Source organism: Epinephelus moara, chromosome 5 (assembly GCF_006386435.1).
Source record: "Epinephelus moara isolate mb chromosome 5, YSFRI_EMoa_1.0, whole genome shotgun sequence".
Lineage (NCBI taxonomy): Eukaryota > Metazoa > Chordata > Actinopteri > Perciformes > Serranidae > Epinephelus > Epinephelus moara.
Genome location: NC_065510.1, coordinates 27,701,152 through 27,724,117, shown reverse-complemented (window position 1 = coordinate 27,724,117; position 22,966 = coordinate 27,701,152). Strand labels below are relative to the sequence as shown.

At 41.5% G+C, this 22,966-nt stretch overlaps 2 protein-coding genes across 3 annotated transcripts; one reads left to right on the top strand and one right to left on the bottom strand.

Annotated features, from left to right (window-relative positions):
* Positions 1-475: 475 nt before the first annotated feature.
* Positions 476-10,509, bottom strand: sgsh (N-sulfoglucosamine sulfohydrolase (sulfamidase)). The gene is made up of 9 exons (XM_050044934.1): positions 10,291-10,509; positions 7,956-8,116; positions 7,769-7,874; positions 7,294-7,661; positions 7,102-7,183; positions 6,814-7,017; positions 4,883-5,049; positions 4,564-4,781; positions 476-810 (listed from the first exon to the last, which is right to left on the bottom strand). Exons 1-9 carry the CDS (start codon positions 10,370-10,372, stop codon positions 627-629), a joined length of 1,572 nt encoding a protein of 523 aa, XP_049900891.1. The 5' UTR covers positions 10,373-10,509; the 3' UTR covers positions 476-626.
* A 114-nt stretch (positions 10,510-10,623) lies between these two features.
* On the top strand, positions 10,624-21,889 carry slc26a11 (solute carrier family 26 member 11). 2 transcript variants are annotated; one of them, XM_050044933.1, is made up of 15 exons: positions 10,624-10,774; positions 11,732-11,861; positions 11,970-12,205; positions 12,890-13,082; positions 13,570-13,655; positions 15,170-15,386; positions 15,583-15,761; positions 15,918-15,990; positions 16,667-16,778; positions 16,879-16,934; positions 18,826-18,966; positions 19,062-19,189; positions 19,960-20,059; positions 20,849-20,982; positions 21,085-21,889. In XM_050044933.1, the coding sequence occupies exons 3-15, from the start codon at positions 12,002-12,004 to the stop codon at positions 21,190-21,192; spliced, it is 1,731 nt and encodes a 576-aa protein (XP_049900890.1). In that variant the 5' UTR covers positions 10,624-10,774; positions 11,732-11,861; positions 11,970-12,001; the 3' UTR covers positions 21,193-21,889. The 2 variants fall into 2 exon arrangements, with proteins under 2 accessions (XP_049900890.1, XP_049900889.1); XM_050044932.1 differs by having other exon boundaries at positions 11,691-11,861.
* The last annotated feature ends 1,077 nt before the right edge of the window (positions 21,890-22,966 follow it).

The following is a 22,966-nucleotide window of genomic DNA, read 5'->3' as shown; positions in this document are numbered from 1 at the left end:
TTACTATTGGAGTGAAAAAAAAAGAGCAGATCAATAAACATCAGTGAATAATTGACAGATCCAAATTGTGTTCCCTTCCAACAGCTTTCTATATGGACAGACCTAAAATCAGTCTTACTTCAAACAGGAGCTCTGAGGAATCAATACAAACCCTTTTCCCCCATTGATCTGCTGACCTCACCAGTCATGCGTCATGAACTCTACCACCTATGTATCAGCAGATCAGCAGGAGAGCAACAGTGATGGAGACGTAAAACAGAGACGGATGCATCTACATTGGTTAAAATAATCATAACAAAAACAGTTAAACAGTGTGTAACCATGTTGGCTCTCCATGAAGCAGGGTAATGAGGGGGTCTGGATGAGGGGAAAATGTACCTTAAATGTATAGAGACAGATAAGAAGGACCACTAACTTGAATGATGAAATTATCTGGTTACATAAAGAAGAATGATACAAAAAACAATGTTAGGAATTAAGGCAATTCAAGTTTCGTTTATTTTTTTGAGCATTAAAAGCAGCACTAACGTACAAAAATAAAACTACAAATAAATGTCATTGAGGAATGTGCTCATGTGCGCAGATGTCATGTCAATCAAGACGCGTAAAAGTACCATTAGAGTCCATCAGAGTCCATTGTAGAGTGGTCTGCAGTGCGGCTCCAGTTTGTCCTCCAGGACGTAGTCGGGTCCACAGACCCAGGGGTCACCCGTCTCCCACTGCCACTTCTGCAGACTCTGCCTCAGGCTCTCCAGCACGGCGCTGTAGAACGGGTCTGATACCAGGTTCCTCGTCTCCAGTGGGTCTGTCCTGTGTTAGTGAAGCATTTGTTCAAATTTTAACATCATGAACAGAGAACAAGATTACATTTTCCTGTACTGAGGTCATTGTATCAGATTACATGTTTCTTTCTGGGAAAGCTTATAGATAATTATAAAGAAACTACTGATGGTAAAATAAAGCTTTACTATTTTAATTCCCAGCATGACGGTCTAAATGCTGTTTCCTCTGCGGGCTCTCCGCACTATTTTCTGTAACCTTTGTCCTGTTGGGGGTTGCGGGGGGCTGGAGCCTATCCCAGCTGACATTGGGCGAGAGGCAGGGTACACCCTGGACAGGTCGCCAGACTATTGCAGGGCTGACACATAGAGACAGACAACCATTCACGTTCATATTCACAGTCACCACAGAGTCTGCATGTCTTTGGACTGTGGGAAGAAGCCGGAGCACCCAGAGGGCCCACCCCACCCTGGATTCAAACTGGCAACCCTCTTGCTGTGAGGAAACAATGCTAACCCCTGCACCACCGTGCTGCCAACGTTAAATATACTAAGCCTAAACCATACCCACCATGTGAATTCCCTAAATTCCCAGAGGACAGACTTCTCCTCAGTGGCAGCTACATCTCTGAACAGTCAAGAGAAAACCCAAAGCAAGCCTTTTAATATGAATTATAAACAAATCTACCTAACTGTGATGAATGCTGATGGATGAAATTCAAATTAAATTGAAAAGACAAATAGATTTTCAAAATTCATTTAGGATTCCAGTTCCAATCCTCTATTATCTTTTTCGTTAGAATATCAGTCCGAACACACACGCAGAAAAAGCAGAAATGTGCGAGCATCCCTGATCTCTCTCCACAAAGATCGGACTCATTTTTTACACTCAGCTCCAAGTCACAGAGAAAATGTTCATGCTCTTTGATTGCGTTATGTCACAGTCAGGCAAAGGAAGCAGGGCTGCAGTAGATGATTATTTCCCATTTTAAATTAATATGATGAGATTTTTAGTCGTTTATGGTAGTCTATAAAATATCCATTAACAGTGGAAAACGGCCATTGAAATTTCTCTAAATGACTTGTTTTGTCCGACCGACTGCCTGAAACTCAGAGATATTTGATTCACAGTGATGTTAGACAGGGAAAAGCAGCAAATGCTCACATTTGAGGAGCTGGATCCTGGAACTGGACTTACGCAATGTATCAGCTATCAAAATGTGTAGAGATTCCTTCATCATGGATCAACCATTTGACTACTCATTTCAGCGCTAAAAACAAGCATCCAGGGGCGTCGTTGGCTTAGTGGTTAGAGCACGCGCCCCACGTACAAGGCTGTTGCCGCAGCGGCCCGGGTTCGTCTCCAGCCTGTGGCCCTTTGCTGCATGTCACTCCCTCACTCTCTTCCCCTTTCACGCTTGTCTGTCCTATCGATTAAAGGCTAAAATGCCCAAAAAAATATCTTAAAAAAAAAAAAAAAAAAGACAAGCATCCAATTCTTGCTTTAGCAGCCTTTCACGGTCCCAGGGACATACAGCAGGGAGGACATGGCAGAGGAATCCTGGCAGGACTCAACCCTGGGACTGACAGGACCCAAACAGGTAACCATCTATAGGAACTCTTTTAGTGACTTATTATTAATGCACTAAACGTCACATACATATATATATTCAAAAGTCAAAGCACGGAGGGCAACGCCAGGGTTTGTTTTTAAGGGAGAAACTTCACATTATAAAAACAATGCAATTCAATTCTTTACCAGCAGCCTCCTCACTTCATACTGTGCTTCAAAAATACAATCAATACATAACTGACAGATAAACTAGTAAATAAATGTAGTTTGAAGTGTAACTTAACACCAGGCTGAAAAGCAGTGTCTTGCTGCCCTCTCTGGTGGAAAGTAACAAACCTGTTTTACCTCTGACCAAACGCAGCATCACTGACAGGTGCAGTCAGGCGCTCTGTTGAACCTGTGACCACACAACATGTTCTCACTCCCAACTCGTCCAATACGGCAGCTTGGTCAGTGACTCAACCCTTCAAACTACGACGCTCTATGAACCCCTCTAATGTTTATTTTTGACACTCAGGGACGACCTGTTAATTATGGCTTATATGCATAGTGTCTTTTTAAAACAAATGTCCATGTTCACAGGAAACGTAGGTTTTGGTCCCCAAAAATTCTTTAGGTTATGAGAAATAAACTTGGTCAGGTTTAGAAAAAAGATTACAGTTTGGGTGACAACATGATTGCTTGTTTTGTAACTTCAGTAAGTTAACAACTTTGTCACATGGCATATGGGATGTATGTCACGTGACACATAGGTCACATGACGTTAAGTTACATTGTTTTTAAAAAAAAGTTCACAGGGGACAAAAACACTGGTCTCCTGGGTGAAAGTCCTGTGCACCTCCCTCCCATCCTACTTGGACCATCTTGCTCTTTGAACTATGTCATTGCCACCAGGCCAGTCACCAGAAGAAAATGTTGGCATTGTATGTTTTTGCAAATTACAAGTACATTATATTTGGATGCTTCATTCATATCATATAAATGTTTCTAAAATGACGTAGCATATAAGCTGACTTGTGGAGGTGTAGAGGATGGTGGATGGCATGTCACTTAGGTGAGACAACTGCCAAGCTGTTGACCACTGTTTGAGTCCAACAAACAACAAAACCTGTTGGCTTTTTAGGTACCAGCAGTAGCTGTTTTTTGCCGAGACATTGCTGCTTTTCCAGACGGGACTGAGCCCCCAAAACCGGGTATATTAACCCAAAACATGATCTTTTCCTAATCATAATTAACCACATGTTAACCACATCATTCCTTAAATGTAAAGTTTTAATGTATCTGCTACATAATAATGTGCAAATGTAATGTATCCGTGGTTTGCAGAAACGTACAATGCCAACAATTTTATAGGTGATTGGGTCACCCATATACATATTGAAGGGTGCCTTGTGCATCAGAATCAGATGCACAAGGCACCTGAGCTGCTGTCTTCAACGCCTTGGGAATGAGAACGGGCTGCGCCACAACAATGATGTCACAGGACCCTGAAGTACACGTGTACATCACTGCAGCAAGCTGAGAAGTTAAACCTCCAGAGGTAAACAAATAGGAGATTCTCAGAGAATGTGAAGTTAAATTAAAACATATTAGTGTTTGGGGGATTTTAAGAGTCCTTATGACAGGAATTCAAATTTCAGGCATTTATAATCATATAGTATTAGACACGTTTAAATGATAACAATTCAATATATTGACAATTTATATTAAATATGGACTGACAATATTCTAGTTTATCAGCACACTGACGATGAATAAAATTCACCCTAAAGATCAACACCGACGGTGCTGCTTTTGCTGCCCTTGAGCTCTGGAGTGTCACTTTTTTCTTCACCCTGTTTTTGTTTTGTTTTTTTGTTGTTTTTTTTAGAGGGAGAGAATAAAACTGAATTTCAGTGTGGGAGAAGCACACCTGTTTCCTCTTAAATTCAATTTAAATGTGTTTTAGTATATTTTCTGTTCTTTATGGTGGCCGTTTCTGTTCAAGTCAAACTATGAAATGTGGCAGGTGTACCTCATTTAAATAAGATCAGAGCTCGTGTCATCCACCAATCATAGTCAAGTATTGTGATCACTCTGCTTAGGGCTTTAATCTCCAAACTCATTTACCAAATGTGATTGATCTTTATCTGTGAATTATCATAGAGAATGTGCTTCTGCCCCGAAGCTGTTAACGTGAGGAATACTTGAACAACATGAGCTGTAACAGACCTGGAGTCGAACAGCTCCCAGCGCTCCCTGTAGTAATACTGCTCTAGGGTTTTGAACCAGTGTGTGGGCTCTCTAAGCCTCGTATGGTTCAGCAGGTCCTGGAAGGTGGGTGAAACGTAAAAGTCCTGGTCGATGGGAAAAGGCATACGGTAGTGCAGGTTGTGCAGAAGGTGGTATGTCCCCTGGTGGACGGAGCGGGTTGGGTAGTACATGGTTACCTGAAATCAGAATGACAGTACAGCAGTCAAGACCTTGTGTTCAACTCCTTTTAGTTGTGACAGTGACGATGACATCCTGTGGTGCTATGGTGCTTACAGACCTCATGGAGGGACTGGCTGGCGTAGACTGTGTGCCAGTTGCTGGGCTCAGTGACCAGAGCAGGCAGTAAGGAGCGACCAGTGAGGTGGACCGGGGTGTTGGGACTGCCGGGGAGGCTGTAGGACGGGTAGGAAATGGAGAACCAGTCAAGAATAGTGGGAGTGATGTCTGCAAAAAAAAAGAGAGAAGAGGAGAAAAGACAGTGAGAAAATATGACAAACTGGAAGCTCATCTGGTGTTACACATTTGGCTTTAATGGTAAAGGAGCTGTATACGACATCCAGAGCCTGAGCATGTAATTTTGTCTATGATTCAGAGTGTAAGGATTGCCTAGTGATGGCTCTCAACATGGAGGTGGCGGTTGCTAGCCGCTAATGGTGCTAAAAGCAGAGTGCTAACAACAGTAAGAGTGCTGACAGAGCAATTTAAACAGTGAGCAGATACTACATGTGAAACACTGCCATAAATTCAGAATTAAAGGAAAATTTGAAGCAGTTGACATTTATAGGTTATTATGCAGTGGTTTCAGTGGTCCGGCCCACTTGAAAACTGGGTAGCATGTGGACCCTGAACTACAATGAGTTTGACACCCCTGGTCTACAACAACGAATAGAGAGGATCGGATTACAACGCACAGAGGGAGTGTGACTTCGTTCTCTGCTCAGGACGCCATTACTCCACTATATCTTAACATGGCAAACAGTGGTTTGCTGCTATATTAATACATTCAATGTCACACACAGATATATTCATATATCAATGATCATATGAATTCTTAAATACTGCACATGTACTCAGAATTAGTAGTGTTGCTATTATTTTATACTGCAAACATCTTTATGTTTTTATGTCACTGTCCAATGAAATAAATACATTTGTACCGATATATATTATAACATCTTGAAATTTTGAGATTTTTAATTTTTTAAATGAACATAAAGATAAAGTGTTCCTTTTTGGGTTGAGAAAATTGTGCCCCAACTAAATAAACCATTTAAAAAAACCTTAAACACTGAGCTGTTTTTTTAGCTTATGAAAAGCTGACACATCATGGAGACATATGCTTTTCACAGGATAGTATTTATGTCTCACATACTAAATGTTCATTACACCTACCATGTTATGTAATTAAATATTTGCCATATTTAAAGTTTTGTCAATGTGTTGTAATTATCTTCTGCAGACATTTATATCACATCTGTCATGTTATTTTCATATTTACATTTAATTATTACCTCCTGATGGGATCATTTCAGTTCATTCTGTGTGAGATCTGCTGCTGATGCATCATTAAGTCTCCCCCTGGTGGCTGTTCGAGCACATCAGATGAACACACTGACTTTGTTCATTTATGTAAGCCAACCTAGCAATACACCAAGGGGTCCGTGTTATTTTATCATGACTTTGCCTCTTTTTTCCTGAAATCCACACATTATCTTTAACTGCTCTCCCTTTACAGCATCCAGACAGACAGCCATTTACGCTGACATTCACACCTACAGGCAATTAAGAGTTCACATGCCTTTGAACTGTGGGAGAAAGCTGGAGCCACTCTAACATGGGGAGAACATGCAGACACCACACAGAAGGGCCCCAGGCCCAGGTTTAAACCCAGGGCCCTCTTGCTGTGTGAGGCGACAGCACTAACCAACTGCCTGAAATACCTTTACATTGTTTTGCCTATAGTAATCTGAGAGAAATCCCTCTCTGGTTGAACTGCTCCTAACTCATTACTCACTAAGGCTATAACCTGTGATGAGGTGTCACAGAAGTAGATATTGCTTTGTTTTAAGGAGTCACAGGCCCAAAAGGTTGGGAGCCACTGATCTGAGCACTAACCTTGAACCAAACTTGCTATAAATACTGTGCTCACAGGAAGTACCTGCCAAACTTTAAAAACTTGCCACCCTCTTTCTGCCATCTATCTCTTACCCAGCAGGCTGACGTAGGCCTGGCTGGTGTCTCCCCATCGCTCCCTGTGCTCTGGAGAGGACACCAGCATGGGCTCTGCTGTCCCGGAGCGATACAGGTTGGTCCTGCCGTTTGGGAAGGGGATGCCATTATCTGAGCTGTAGATGACGAGAGTGTCGTTCTCATAACCAGCGTCCCTGAGCTCCTGAAGAACCAAACCGATACCTGCAGAGGAAATTCACAACATTAAAGCTTAGTGTTTTACAAGAATAGTCTTCATGTTGTGCACGTGTAAGTGTTGTTACATACCTTGGTCCAGTCTGCTAACTGTGGTGTACTGTGCAGCCAAGTCGGCTCGTGCCACAGGTGTGTCCGGTACAAAAGGAGGAACCTGAAGGACATGAAATCAGGACAGAACTTTTGACTGGTACTGTTAGAAAACACACTTTCCAATGGGATTTGTTTCCCTATCTGAACACTTAAAATCTGTATGTCACTAACCTTTACTTGTTCGGGTGTGTAATATTCTGGTGTCCAGTCAGGTATCCTGCCCATCCCCATTTCACCATTCCCAAACTTCTCACAGAAAGCTCCATACTGGGGCTGCGAGTGTCCACAGCGGTGGGTGTCGTGAAAGGCAACATACAGTAAAAATGGCCTCTCTTCATCTTTTAAATTGTCTTTATTCTCATCTTTCTTTCGCCTTCGTTCAAAGGCTTCTTCTTTATGAGTCTTGAAAAACTTGCGGACCAGGAGTTTGATGCGGGTGATGTTCCTCCCCACCTGGAGGACAGAGTTGTTCTCCTCTGTGTAGGCATAATCAAAAGGGTAAACGGATCCAGGGCCGACATGTTTCTTCCCAATTATACCTGTGGGAGTGATAGCGCAAACAAAGTGAAAGGGTGGGGAATGGTGATAAGAGGCACGAGTGTGTGTGAGAGTAGACTTAAAATAAACTGGTCTCATTGTTACATACCTGTGTGTATGTTAGCTTTGCTGAGGAGCAGCGGCAGACTTTGTACTCCGTCAAATGAGTTGAAGTGGTGAACACCTTGATGAAGCCCGTACATGCCATTCTGGTGCTGAAAACACACCAAACAGATCTAAATACTGTGCCTTAATCCACAAATGACAGGGACCTGGTGTGTGTGTTTTTCTTTTACCTGCGGCAGGCCGGTAAGGATGGTGGAGCGGCTGGGGGAGCAGCTGCTGACAGAGGTGAAGGCATTGCTGAACACCAGACTACGCTGGGCCAGAGAGCGCAGGTGGGGGGTGTGGACCACAGAGTTGTTGTACACCTCTGTCTCAAAACCTGCATCATCAGCTGGAAGAGGAAAAAGACAAAGTTCTTAGCTCTTACGCTACCTGTCCAAAGGTATGTGGACAACACTGTGGAACCTGGCTGCAGGGATTTGTTCCCATTCGGCCACAAGAGCATTCGTTATGTTGCCCACTGATGTTGGACGATTAGGCTTGGCTTGCTGTCAAAATGGGGATAAAACATTGGTTCATGGTTCTGACTTCCCCAAAGTGTTAAAGTTTAAGGCATGCTGTTGTCATTGTGTGCTTTAGCATTAAGATTTTCCTTGAGTGGAATACATAGAACCTGTCAAACACACAGCCTGAATGCCAGAACCAGCCCACCAGAGGGTCCAAACCGGTCCACTAGATGTCTCTGCACACCTAATATTGATGCACCTGTGAAGGCCACGAGGTGCCAGCAAGTTAAACAGTAGTCTGCTTCAGCTCTATGAAAACACATTGAAAACTCATTATGATCATATTTAAAGACACTGAACATTGTGCAGAATATTGTCAGCAGCTTCAGTACAAAATAATGTGTATCAGATTTCTGTCTTAAAATACTGCTGGTGGAACCCTCTCGCTGAGACACTGCCAAAAGTTTAGATTTGTAATTAGTCTAAGGCAGAGGATAACTTAACCTGCCTCCTCAATAGCTTCCACTTTAGTTTGGTGTGGTGATGCTAGCATTACCACACAGGAGTGGAAATGTATGGAAAAATTACATAGAAGTATGTGGATAGGCATGACCACATACTTTTGACCACACCATGTACATCATAATATAAAGGTATATTTGTTACTTTGTCCACCCAATTATATCATCCAGGGAAGGCTGAATAACAGAAACACCTCAAGACTGTTGTATTAGACTGCATTAGCTGTAGCTAGGTGTACCTAATAAACTGGCAATTGAATGTATATCAACATTATATTTAGTTTTTTCCAGCAATATCTTTATTAATTTTCAAATACTTAGAAGAACTGGGAAGCAACTGTGTCCTCATCCAGAAGAATATTGAAAGCAGAGATTATTGTCCAACAACAAAACAAAGTCTTCCGTTACATGTCAGACATTTTAAAGATATCAAAATACAAACAACAAGAATAAAACTAATAAATTATACACTAAAATAAAATAAACCAAAAAAAGAGGTTTCTCTGTATTACAAAGAGGGTTCCCGTATTGTTATTTACACTGATCAGCCAAAACATTAAAACCACTGACAGGTGAAGTGAATAACTTTGATTATTTTGTTCCAATATATTGTGTTGCTGGGAAACCTTTGGTTCTGGCATTCATGTGGATACCACCTGACATGTTCCACCCTCTCAAACACCGTGGCAGACCAAGTATCCGCCCTCATGGCAACAGTAATTTCCAATGGCAGTGGCCCCCCCAGCAGAAAAAAGCAAAATGCCGCACTGCAAAAACTGTTTAGAAATGGTCTGTGGAGCGTGACAAAAAGCTCAAGGTGTCTAAATTTCCCAGGTCCAAATCTGCTCCAGGATTCTTGTGATGTGTCAGTACCCCAGATGTACCCTTAATCCAAGTTGGGGCCTCTTTGGCTCAGACTTGGCTCTGGCCAATCGAGGCATGGACACATGACCTCTGGGAGTGTCCTGCAGTGTCTGGCACTAGTGCGTTGGCGGCAGATCCATTTAGTCCAGTGGGTTGTGAGGTGGGTTAATGGCATGTGCCACAGATGCTCATTCAGATTGGGATCTGGGGAATTTGGAGGCCAGGTTGACACTTTGAGGTCCGTCACATTCCTTGGGCCATTCCTGACCGATGTTTGCAGTGTGGCATGGTGCATTATCCTGCTGGGGGGCCACTGCCATTGGGGAGTACTGTTGCCATGAGGGGGGGTACTTGGCCTGCAACGGTGTTTGAGTGGGTGGAGCATGTCAGGTGGTATCCACATGAATGCCAGAACTAAAGGTTTCCCAGCAGAACAATGCATTGGAGCAAAATAATCAAAGTTATTCACTTCACCTGTCAGTGGTTTTAATGTTTGTTTCATGCTTTCATTGTTTGAACCTTGTATCAAACTCAAAGACATGGTTCACATGGAACATACCAGTACAGCCAGGTATTAAAAGGAGTTAAGATAGTTGAGGCAACTGCAGAGGACCACTACACTCACATGTCTTCAGTCAGAGTTCAGAAGACATTACCATAAAGAGTTCACTCACCAATTATTAGGAGGACATTTCTTGTCTTTGACTCCCCGGTGTCACATGATGCCAAAGTGAGAAAAAATAACTCAAGCAGCATGATGTCTCAAAATGACTTCTGGTTTGACTTTAAAGGATTCAATGTGAGTAAAAACAATAACATTCAATAAATAAAAATTAATAAACTCCTCAAAAGTAATATATACAGTATTTAAAGTGTCTCCTAGTGAAGCTGTGTGCAGCATCACCGTAAATAAACGACGGTGTTGGACTTGTTTTCACGTCTTCCGGAAACAACTTAAGCCCCGCCCACCCGTGGTCACATGACAGAGATCACGTGAAAGCAGAAAACAGGAACCCGTGTCTCGCGCTTCATCAGCAGAATGTCAAATATTGGGAAGTGGTTTTTAGCGACGGTAACACAGCGACACATTTAAAGAGAAGAGTCTGAAAATCACAGCTGAACCCCGGAATAATAAAGACGGAGAGGACATCACATTTAGTAAGGGTTTCTATTATATTCTACTGTCTCGTTGTCATATTCTATTGTTTTTCTTCTTTCTTATTTTATTATATAGTGTTTTCTATTGTGTTCGATAGTGTTGTTCGCCTGTTTTATACTATTGTGTTGCCTTTATTACTCCATTCTATTGTTTTTCTATTTTATATTATTGCCTTGCTTTTCTACTCTATTCTATTCTATTGTGTGGTGTTTTCTATTTTTTTTTGTTGTGTTGTTTTTTCTATTGTGTTGCTTTTTCTGCTGTAAACTTCTCTGTTTGTTTTATTATTATTGCTTTATTATTATTTTGTTCTGTTTGTTTTTCTGTGTTGTTCAGTTGTGTGTGTGTCTTTTTCTTTTCTATTATACTCCACTTTTTTCTGCTCTATTATTTTCCTATGTCCATTTGTTTTTTCCATTCTGGTCAATTTTATTTTATTGTGGTGGTTTTTGTTCTATTTTATTTTCTTGTATTTTATCTTAATTTAGCACATTCTGTTTGTTACAGTCACACTGTTATTTTATTCCTGTTTTTTCCCACTTTGTCAGTGCAACATCTCATTGCTTATTCATATCTAGTGGAACATTATAGCCTATGGTACCTAAATACATTATAGGACCCAATAAGAGATAAATAAAACACCACAGCTACTGGTCACTCACATTAAACTGAGGAATATGTGCAGGAATGTGTCTTTGTCAGGGAGTTTTATGGTTTGTACAAGAGGTGATTGTGCAGAAAAAGTTGTGGGGGTTATAAAACGACGCCTGGTTAGCGATGCATATGCAGTTACCTGTCATATGACCATCATATGATTATAAAGACCTTAAAGCTCTGAGGAATCTCCGTCCTCAGGTGATTTAGCAGCTTGCAGGTGAGCTGACTGAAGACTTCTTCTTTTTCTATGACACACAGATCACAGCATGCATCTGAAGATATGGCTTCCACTTTCACAGAGCACACCTTTGGTATGTCTCCATGAATGCCTGCGGGGAAAGACAAGGCAAACCAAAGACAGAGAAACTAAGTGGCACTCCCAGTCGATGAGTCACATTTAAAGTAGAGGAGGAAACTTAATCACTTTGTGTAAGTGGCTTTTGTTCTGTAATCAGCTCACTCATGCACACATTTGAATATGTAAAACATCACTTTAACTTAATGCACTTGCTGCTGTCTCTTCATCCTCCTCTCCAGGTTCTCCTTCATCACCTCTAATCCTTGGTACGATGGACCGGCCTCTGCTGGGCCGAGTGTCAGCACGGGGCTGCTGCTCCTACAGCACCCTGAAGGCCTGGTTGCCGATCCTCTCCTGGCTGCCCAGGTACAAGCTGAAGTGGCTTCAGATGGACCTGCTCGCAGGCCTCACCGTCGGGCTGACGACTGTACCGCAGGCTCTGGCTTATGCTGATGTTGCCGGTCTTCCTGTGCAGGTGAATCACGTTCAGCTCTCTCCAGATATTTCAGCCGGGCTGTATTTAGTCATCAAGATGCTAAAATCATCTTGTTCCAGTATATTTTATTTGGATCTCCATTTCCTTACACACTGAAAGAATTACATGAGCAAAAGAAGAGAAGCAGTGTGCATCCCCTCCCAATGTTTGTCACTTCTGCTCAACTACAGAGTTAAAAATATAGTCACATCCTGTATCATACTGGTACATTTTTACTGATGCTTTTGCCTTCACTTAAATCATCATCTTTATTTATCTGTTAGTTTATAGACAGAATATTAATCGACAGCTGTTTTGGGAGTCAATCAATTGTCATATGTCAAGCACACATTTTCTCAAATGTGAGGACGTGCTGTCTTTCTTCTGTCTTATGCCATTGCAAATTGAATATCTGTTGGTTCTGAACTGTTTTTTGGACAAAACAAGACATTTAAAGATGTCAATTTGGGTTCTGGGAAATAATGAGGGTAATTTTCAATGTTTTTATCGACCAAATGAGTAATCGATTAATTGACAAAACTGTCAAATCTCAAGATCCCTTCCAGACATGTTTTAAGACATCTAGAAATACTCTTTAAATTTCATTTATTCCAAGAAGACAAACACATTTTTGAGTGATGAAAATAAATCTGAAATGTGATCTAAAAGCATCTCTCTCCACAGTATGGACTCTACTCTGCCTTCATGGGGGGGTTCATCTACACCCTCCTGGGGACCTCTAAGGACGTGACACTGGGTCCCACGGCCATCATGTCCCTCCTGTGTTTCTCCGTGGTCGGGGGGCAGCCACACCGAGCCGTGTTGCTCAGCCTCCTCTGTGGACTCATCCAAGCTGTAATGGCATTACTGAGATTAGGTAATTAGGGGAGGGCTGCTGGGGTCATGCGGAAATCTTGTGATACCAGTTTTGGGATTTTTTTTTTGTTTGAGTCAACACTCGTGAGCCAAGTGGTAATTACAAAAGGCAGTTTTTAGCAAAATAAAAGTGAGTTTGTTTCACAATGTGACATGTTGTTTTCACATAAGAGCGATGATATTTTTCTGTAACATCTTCCAGTCTGTGAAATTTAGGATGAGCTCTGTATCAAAACCCTGATATAATAATATAACAATATTAAAAATAAATTGTGTAGAAAAGAGAGGGAGATAAATGTTAAGGGACAAACTGCAGAGAGGAAACAGGAGATTAGATTGTGAGTGCAGAGGAGCCACTTCCTGCCACCATATCTACAACTTCCTCAGCTTAACCACGCACACTCTTTCTGTGAAACCAGTGCATCTGAACCATCAAAGTCAGAGTCACGGCTCTGTAAATCATTCATGGCCTCGCTTGTCTTCTGCAGGTTTTCTGCTGGACTTCATCTCTTACCCTGTTATAAAAGGCTTCACTTGTGCTGCTGCAGTAACCATTGGCTTCGGCCAGGTCAAGGTGAGAGTGAAACACATGCACACTCTTGTCACCACACACACACACACACACACACACACACACTTACAGCAACAGAATCAATGACCCACATCTACAAAACCAGCAGTTCCCAACTCCTGTACTCATTAACAGAAATGTCAAAGATATGTTTGAGGTGATTTAGAAACAGTGTCTCTTTTAGTTTGTCTGGCAAAAAGCACAATTTTATTTTTCAACTGCAAAATGTCCCACTCAGTCAGACAACTTCTCAACTTTTATACCCCTAGTATTTCTCAGTGATATTATTGTTACCGCTGCTGTCGCAAAGACAACTGGGTCCTTTCTGTTTTCCTCAGAAACTAGCAACTACCAATGATGCAGGACACACTGCATTTTGTTTTCCATGATCACTTTGGTTGTTCCTCTATCTGCCATTTCCTCTACTGGGGATAGTAACTGCAAAAAACTTACACTGATACTGTTTGGTAACTGGGGATCGTGACTTATAGCTACCAGGGAAAACAAAAGTGCTATCCTCTTCCTGTTTTGATTGTATAGTGAAAATGAGACTTAAAGGGAACCACTCTGAACATAGATGGTGTCATTATTCTGCTGCAGTGGTTCCCAACTGTCGGGTCGCGAGTCCTTTCTGAATAGACTGCATGTGACTCTCGAACATGCCAAGTCTGTGGAAAACACACTTCATTTTGAAGTACAGTGAATTTCTGGCTCAGAGCTTTTATTTTCAAGTGCTGTTTCTTGCTGTAGAGTGAGCGACTAAGAGACACTTACTTGACAGAGACAGCGAACTAGCTCGACGACATGTTCAAATGCAAGTATGACACTGAATATATTACACTGTGTGGACCTTGAACTAATGCTAAGGAGAAAACTGGACCACCTGGCTGAACCAGTTGGGAACCACTGTTCTACAGACATTATATTGTGCAAACAACATTTATTTGCTAATGATAATTTAAAGCAAAAACGTATTTCAAACTCTATTTCACCTTTAAATACACAAAGGTGTTTCACTGCCAGTCTTACGTGGTCTGGATTGACCAGCAGATTATGATAGCTGATTTTCTGTATAATGGATATTACTGAGTATCAGTCAGTCACTTTACTGACTTGATGGCTTTTTTCCTCTTGTGCCATTATGTTTTAGCATTTATCTTTATCCTGTTGTTAGTTTTGTCCACTGTATACACTGTCCAGGAAGTTACAAGTTACATACAGAAGGTTCACTTTAATTGGGGCCTTGTGGCATTTTTGCAGGTCTCCCAAACCATTCTGTTTTTATCTACAGCTGCATCGATAGTTTTAATCTGTAAAGAGTAAAGATTTACTCTCCAGTGCCAAACTATATACAAACTGAAGGAATATAATTTAAGAGCATTTGATTTTATTTGTGTGTGCAACTTAATTTTGCAGTTACTGTTTCAATCTAAGAAGCAAACCGAGAGACCAAATCTACAGCTCCTCTCAGTGTCGCTGGTTTTAGCTGATGGCAGTCGTGTTGTTTCTCTGTCTAGAATATTCTGGGACTCCAGGACGTTCCCCACGAGTTCTTCCTGGAGGTTTACTACACCTTCTACAAGATCCCAGAAGCCAGAATAGGTGATGTGGTACTGGGTCTGCTTTGTCTCGCTCTGCTGGTCATGTTGTTGTTTATGAAGACCAGTCTGGGCTCTGACGACGCCCCCACCTGCTCCAGAGTCGCCAGGAAACTAGTGTGGACTGTTGCTACCAGTGAGTACCTGTGTGATGACAGTGTTTTACAAAGTATCTGAAAAATTGATAGCCAATTATAGGTTGTTAAGATATACTGCATGTCTATTATTATTTCATTTACAATGAATGAATGGTATTCCAGGATGCATTTATCTTTCATGATTGATGGTGTGCTCTTTGACCATTTCCGTCATGTCCTCTCTGTCTTGGTCAGTGCGTAACGCTCTGGTGGTCGTGGCTGCATCCTTGGTAGCATTTTCCTGGAATGCTTACGGTCATCCCGTGTTTACAGTCACTGGGGAAACTACCCAGGGGCTCCCGCCATTTAGGCCCCCACCCACCTCGGACACCACAGCCAACGGCACCGTCGTCTCCTTTGGAGAGATTGTAGAGGTAAGAAGCAGAGAGACGAGGCCAGCTACAGTGAGAAGGCAGTGACGCTATTTGCAGAATGAGTTGCAACTTTCACTTCCCAAAATCTTTCCAGTTCACAAGAAGAGCAGCTGACTAGACAGTCTGCCTGTGTGTGTGTGTGTGTGTTTTGTGCAGGGCTTTGGAGGAGGGCTTGCTGTGATTCCCCTCATGGGTCTGTTGGAGAGCATTGCTATTGCTAAAGCTTTTGGTGAGTGTTTTTAGCCACGGCAGTAGCATGGCGACTATCCCGATGTGTTTGTGGGTCCAGACTGAAATATCTTAACAATTGTCAGATGGATTGTCATGAAATTTAGCTCAGACATTCGTATTTTCCAGAGGATAAATCCTGGTTGATCCATTTACTTTTCCTGCAGCTCCACAGTGAGACTGACACTTGTGGTTTTGAGTTACAGACATACATTTCCCTCTCAAAATGACCTGAACTTTTCCACCAGCGCCATCATCAGGCCCAAATTTTAATTTGTCCAACACTTTGGTTTATTACAAGATACCCATCAGCCCCAGCTGTACCTGCATTTTGTGCTAATTACCAACTAACATTTGGAACATGCTAAACATTATAACTGCTAACCATCAGTATGTTAGCATTGTCACTGTGAACATGTTAGTATGCTGATGTTAGCATTAGCTCAAAACACCTCTGTTCCAAAGTAAAGCCTCGCTGAGCTGCCAGCATGGCTGCCGACTTTGTGTATGCAAACCCATTTACTGGAACTGTAGACTTTATAAAAACATGCTATAAAACATGTCATGTTGCACTTCATACTGTTACACATCATACCAGTGTTAGGTATTTAAGGCAGCTAAAGAATGAGTGTTTCATCAGACTGTTGACTGATTTTAACTCCCTTGTTTCTCCTCAGCCAGTCAGAACGACTACAGAATTGATGCCAATCAGGAACTGCTGGCAATTGGTGTGACCAACATCATGGGCTCCTTTGTGTCGGCCTACCCTGTCACTGGCAGCTTTGGGAGGTGTGTATGTGTATGTGTATGTGGGACAGACAGAGAGACAGCAGCCTAGAGAGCTCAGATGTCTGATATTTACATTGTCATGTTTTCTCCTCACATCCAGGACAGCTGTGAACTCACAGACTGGTGTGTGCACTCCAGCTGGAGGGATTGTCACCAGTGAGTCCTGACATTTTCAAATCTCACTGTGTCTCTTCTGCCCTCTTGTGGTGGTCTGTGTTATCATCTATCATCCACTCTTCTCTTAGTTCCTTGCTTCCTTTTCCCTCTCTGTCTCCTCTGGTGAGATGTCTGAGAGCTGTCATGGAGGTCAGAGGTAAGAGTGTTAAAGGAAACATCCAAAACTGGTTTTAGCAGTACACAGAGGCAGCCCAGTATGTGGACACAAGCAATTTATGGATTTTTTTAATCTCATCCCCTCTCCATCATGGATGTATAAAGAGAAATGCATACAGCATTGGAGGCAGGACTGTGTTCATTCCTATGAGAGTTGCTCAGTGGTGCATGAGGCCAAAAACGTTCAACAGCTGCCTCTGCATCATTGGGCCCACAAAGCAAGCACTCCAGAGACTTTCACTGGCTGAGTCTGCTAGTTGCAACTTTTCTAACTTGAATGAGAATTGCATTATTCATCAAATGCTCTCCTAGACTTTTAAAATGTTATCGGACCGAATGTGTCCAACCCTGACATTTTGTGAGGGTTGTGATGCTCAAAAAAAAAAAAAAAAAATCCAGATTCACAGACGTCTCTTTCACAATGCAAGTCTACTAGAAAATCTCTTTTTGGGCCCATTAGCATCACGTGACAGGCTTGGAAGTTGTATTTCTACTGTTAGGCAACTACGACTTCAGAGCCCAGGCCCACAGGAAGTGTGTTGGGCTTTGAAGCCAGTTTTTTTAGAGGCCAAACAGTAGAATTACAACTTCCTATCCTGTCATGTGATGCCAATGAGCCCAAAATGAGACTTTCTAATAGACTTGCATTCTGAGAGACGACTGTGAATCGGTGGATAATTTTTATGAGCATCACAACACCTGCGAAATGATCGTGCAACTTGAAGGGAGCCCTGCCTCAAATGCTGTATCCATTTCTCTTTATATTTCCATGTTAAAGCTCGATGCACTTCCTGGAGGCCTGCTTTCCACCAACATACTCTTTGTTTAAGAAACTAAATCCTGGGTCTTCAACAGGTCTGTGTCTGTGACCCCTATGGGTTCCTCAGAGTTACTGCAGGACAGCTGCCAAATTGTTTGATTTTTTTTTTTTTTAAAGCGTTTAATTTTCTCACAAATTTGAAATATGTCTGAAAAAACACGTTAACATAAATCCAACATACTATTAGCGGATAAATAGAAGATAAATCAGCCTATATTTAATTTACAGTACGTAACATTTATGATAGGCTAGCTGTTACCCATGAAAGAAATCCAAGATGTGAAAAATGATGTATGCACCATTTAAAGGTATGTTTATACATGGCACTTTAGTTTGCCCAAACATTATTATAGACCCAGTTTAATATGCAGCTCAGTTTTATACAGTGCAGTAGAGGGTCCCTGCACACTCACTCTCACTTTCAGCTAAGGCTTTAAAACATTGAAAACCCCTGAAGTAAAGAAAGAATAGAAGAGACCTTTTGAATCAAACCATGAATAAGTACATCACCCTGACTATGTGATCATTGGTTGAAGAGTCAGAGATGAGCAGAAGGATTTGTGTGGGTGTGCTCCAAAAGTTAGCATAATAAGTGGTTTGTTGAAAGGCCTCAGATTTGTGTATTTTAGCTTTTCTGGTTCAATTCAATATCACGCAGGTAGAAAATATTTTTTCTGGGTTTTGTGACCAACATCATATTGTCAGTGAAAATACAAAAAGGGGTTATTTTATTATTCATTTTTGAATTTTAAATCATCCACTTGAACATCAGAAAGCAATTTTTCTAATATTTATGTGACTTTCCATTCTCTCTCCTGTGTGTGTGTGTGTGTGTGTGTGTGTGTGTGTGTTTTTCTTGGTTTGGAAATGACTCATGTCTCTCTGTTTTCCCAGGTGTGATAGTGTTGCTCTCCCTGGCGTTCCTCATGCCGGCCTTCTTCTACATCCCCAAAGCTTCTCTAGCTGCTGTTATCATCTGTGCGGTAGCTCCCATGTTTGATTTCCGCATCGTGGCTAAAATGTGGAGGATACGCAGTAGGTGGCCTCTCTATTTCTTTTTTTTAACTCAAGTGTGTCTCACATGTTTATGTTTGTTTAACTGTGATCTCATGCTCACGTGTCTCCCACAGAGTTGGACCTGCTGCCTTTTGTTGTGACGTTCCTGATGTGTTTCTGGCAGGTGCAGTACGGCATCATAGCAGGTGTAGCTGTATCTGGAGCCCTGCTGCTGTACAATGCAGCAAGACCACAGATAAAGGTACCTTGATATTCTGTACAGGACTGTGTGTGAGGAGGAGAAATATTCTCAGCCTTTCAATGCCAACTAACAAATGTCACTTTGTTTGTTTCCTGTAGAGGTATAGTAGGTACTTTTCAAGGATTTAATTGACTTGAGTGAGCCAAAAACAGACAACAGTTTCTCAGTGTAATTACCATAATATCCACTGATATTACAGTATAAATGATATTAACATTAGTTGATGGTCACGTGGTGATATTTCGAATGTAGCACAACAGAGTTCCGAGAAATATGATCTTCCGTTTAAAAGATCAGTTTGTTATCAGATTTTAGTGTCTTGATCAAGGGCTTTTTTTATTAACGTGACATGTTGTTCTGTTGCAAAATGTGTGTTTTATTGTTGATTTAATTGATCACTGGTGCTTCTCATATATTTTATTACTGATTATATGTGACGTAAGGTAACCTTGACCGCCACGGAAGGCACCAATAGATAACATTTACTATTATTATTATTTTATTGTTAGATTTATTATTAGAATTCTCAGAAGTGGCAGAGCTACTCCCCCACAACAGTTTCTCAATAAATGAACAGTAGCCCTTCCTCTCTGAAATAGTGGATTTCACTAACTCAAGTAGAATAAGATCAGGAAGTTTGAGGATAGGTGTGAAAGACAAAAAGGCCAAAGGGCTGCTAGAGTGTGTTGAACACCTTAACATTATGGTATCTAACAGTGCAAGAGTAAAAGGTGGTTTATGTGTTAACAATGTGCTCCTGATGTGTGCAGGTGTTTGATCAAGGTGCGCTGGTGATGGAGCTGGGCAGTGGACTCAGCTTTCCGGCCACGGAGTATCTCAGCCACATCATACACACTCAGGCTCTGCAGGGTAAGGATTTGTTTGATGGTCTATCTTTGTCCAGGGAACATTTAGGGTGTTTTCACATATACTCCTTTTTTAGCAACCAAACTCAGTCTTTTGAAAGTGCACCAAAAAGTGGACCAACATAAAAAGTACTCAGTTCTTTTTGTGTTCACATTGTCAGTTCATTTGAAAGAGGACTCAGTTCTCTTTCTGGTCAACTTCAGCTCTGACAAGGCCTCAGTCCTTTCTCTGTTCACACTATGGCCTATACATGATATATATTGATGTAGTTTTGTTTTTACTTTGGTGTGGTAGTGTAGTTATGAAGCTCCTCGCTTTCAGATTAAGTTCAAGTTTGAGGGAAACAGTGTGTTTCTGTGCTGTAGACTGATGCAGTTCCATGTATTCTACATTCCACACCTGAAGACGTGTAGTATCTTCTGCAGACCAAACTACTCCTGGTCCTGCGTCCTTGCAAGCATTACAGGCTGACGTGGTTTTGTCTATTTTTTAAAGCGTACCAGTGCAATTGCATGTGATCTAGAGGGCTAAATATAATGACAAAGAGCAAATTGAACCTGAAGCGCATTATGTTCACAGTGCACAGGTCAAGCGAACCACACTGTGGACTTGAAGCAAACCGTACTGAGTACATATGCGCAAATAATGCCGAGTCCTGAAAAGCACCAAGAGTAAAAAAAACACCATCACAGTAATGTGTGGTGATCTTTTTCTTGTATAACCAGCTCCTCTTTCTAGGTTTTTCCTCTCATTTCCTTTCCTTTCTGTCCCCCCTTAATGTGTCTCCCCCAGCGTCTCCTCCGCGGTCAGTGGTCCTTGATTGCCATCATGTCAGCATCATAGATTTCACAGTCATCAGCGAGTTTCGGGACCTGCTAAGGCAGTTCAAACTACGAGAAGTGCTACTGGTCTTTGCCAGATTAAAGGTAACTCAGTTCTTAGGACAACAATACAAAACAAAATATCCGTTCCTCCCTCTGTTTTTATCTCTTTCACGCACACTGTCTCTGTCTTCCTCCCACCTGTAGCCCTCTGTTCTGGAGGTTCTCCTAACAGCTGACCTGCAGGGCTTCAGGTATACACACAGTGTGGAGGCGGCACTGCAGATGGAGGCGGAGAGCCTCCTCGATGACTAACACTAACACCGGCCAATCACAGACTGGAGAGGAGATGTTTGATGCTCGCTGCTGTCACTGATCAGCTATACATCTGATCTGGGATTATTGGGCTGTTATGAAGTTAAAAAGTGATGAACTACCTCCAACAGCTGATTCACTGGCTGTCAGGTGTACAGCTAAACCTGACTTCAGAAGTCATTGTGGGATCTCTGAGATTACAGCACTATATTACGATTGCACAACAACATTGGACAAAAGACTGTGTTTCGTAGCTTTTTATATACTTTAAGGGACATCGTGCTTTTTATATGAATGAGGAGATAATGAAAAAAATCATATTACTTAGATAGGTATATTTTTAGAAACAGAGAACTTCCTCTGTTATATTTTAGATCTCAAGGTGATAGATGGGCTTCAAGAGACCAAGTCTGAATTTACACAATATGAATAGGTACAATGGGTGTGTGATTACTGAACAGAACAGAAAAGCTGACACATATCAATTGTTTTATTTATCTATATAAAAAGAAAGGTGAAGTTATAGTTTCTTTTACTTTTATTACTTTTATGTCTGTAAAGAAATGTTGCCAAGGCAGTGGCAAAATAGTTTTAATGGACTTGTCACATTAACAGTGATTGAATTACAGTACTGACCCAAAACACCACATCTGTATGAGGAGTTTTTACTAAAATAAAAAGTTTACATTTTCATATGTATGTGTGTTTGTGTGATAAAGCAGTCAAATAAGGAATTTTTGATTCGTCTCAGCACCGTTTTCCACAAATTGGTGTCATCATGGAGGGTATCTGATTCATTCATGATGAGGCAGCATTAGTGTCAAAACTGATTTTCTTGCAAGCAGAGGTTTCCGGTGATTTCACATCACAAACCATAAATCCACATGATTTGATGTATGCATAAACCCTCAGTTACACCCACGCTAATGTAAAATCTGTGACAAGACCTTTACAAAACCAGCAGCATCTACCAGTCCATGGCCTGAGCAGTGCTTTGCCACAGTATTTCCAAGCTGAAAATCAACCTCAGACACCCGACAGACGTAAGGTTGTAATATATTTTCAATCAAACTAGATTACCTTGCAGAGTCAGTTTTTACTTTAACATTTAGCTTTATTCTGTTGATCTATTTAAAAACAAATAACATCTTTGAGTCAGTGCTGTGAAATAATGAAACTTCCAAGGGGGTGAATATTTTCATTGGCACTGCATAATCACAAAGTAAGCGGTTGCTTTTATGAAAGCATTAAAGGCATAAATCACCTGGTTTTCTTAACAAGCCTACACTGTGTCAGCATTAAATAAACACCGTACAGTATTCAACACCAAATTTGCAAAACGTAACTTATGTAAGACGTTTTACCACACCTGTATATTGACGGTAAAGTACAAAAGTCCAGCCCTTCAGAGGACCACGAGCTGGTTTCACATGTACAAAAGGATGAAGTGTTTGTGCACCTCAGGGCGGCTGAGTCTGTCTTCTTCATCCATCACCCTGACCCTGTAATCCATCAGCTGTGTCCAGGTTTAGTAATTATTAGCCAGGCTGTTGCATCACCAGGAGAGGTTCCTGATCAGGGGCCAGTGAAAATATACACATTTTATGGTTTCTTACATTCACTTCAACACTACGACTCCCATCATCTTGAACAAAAAACATTTGAGTCTCCCATACTGCCAGCTAATCATTGACTTAGTGAGGCATTAATAATCAATTTTAATGGAAACTGCCACGAGCAAACTGAAAGAGCAGCCATGAGGTCAGCCATGCTA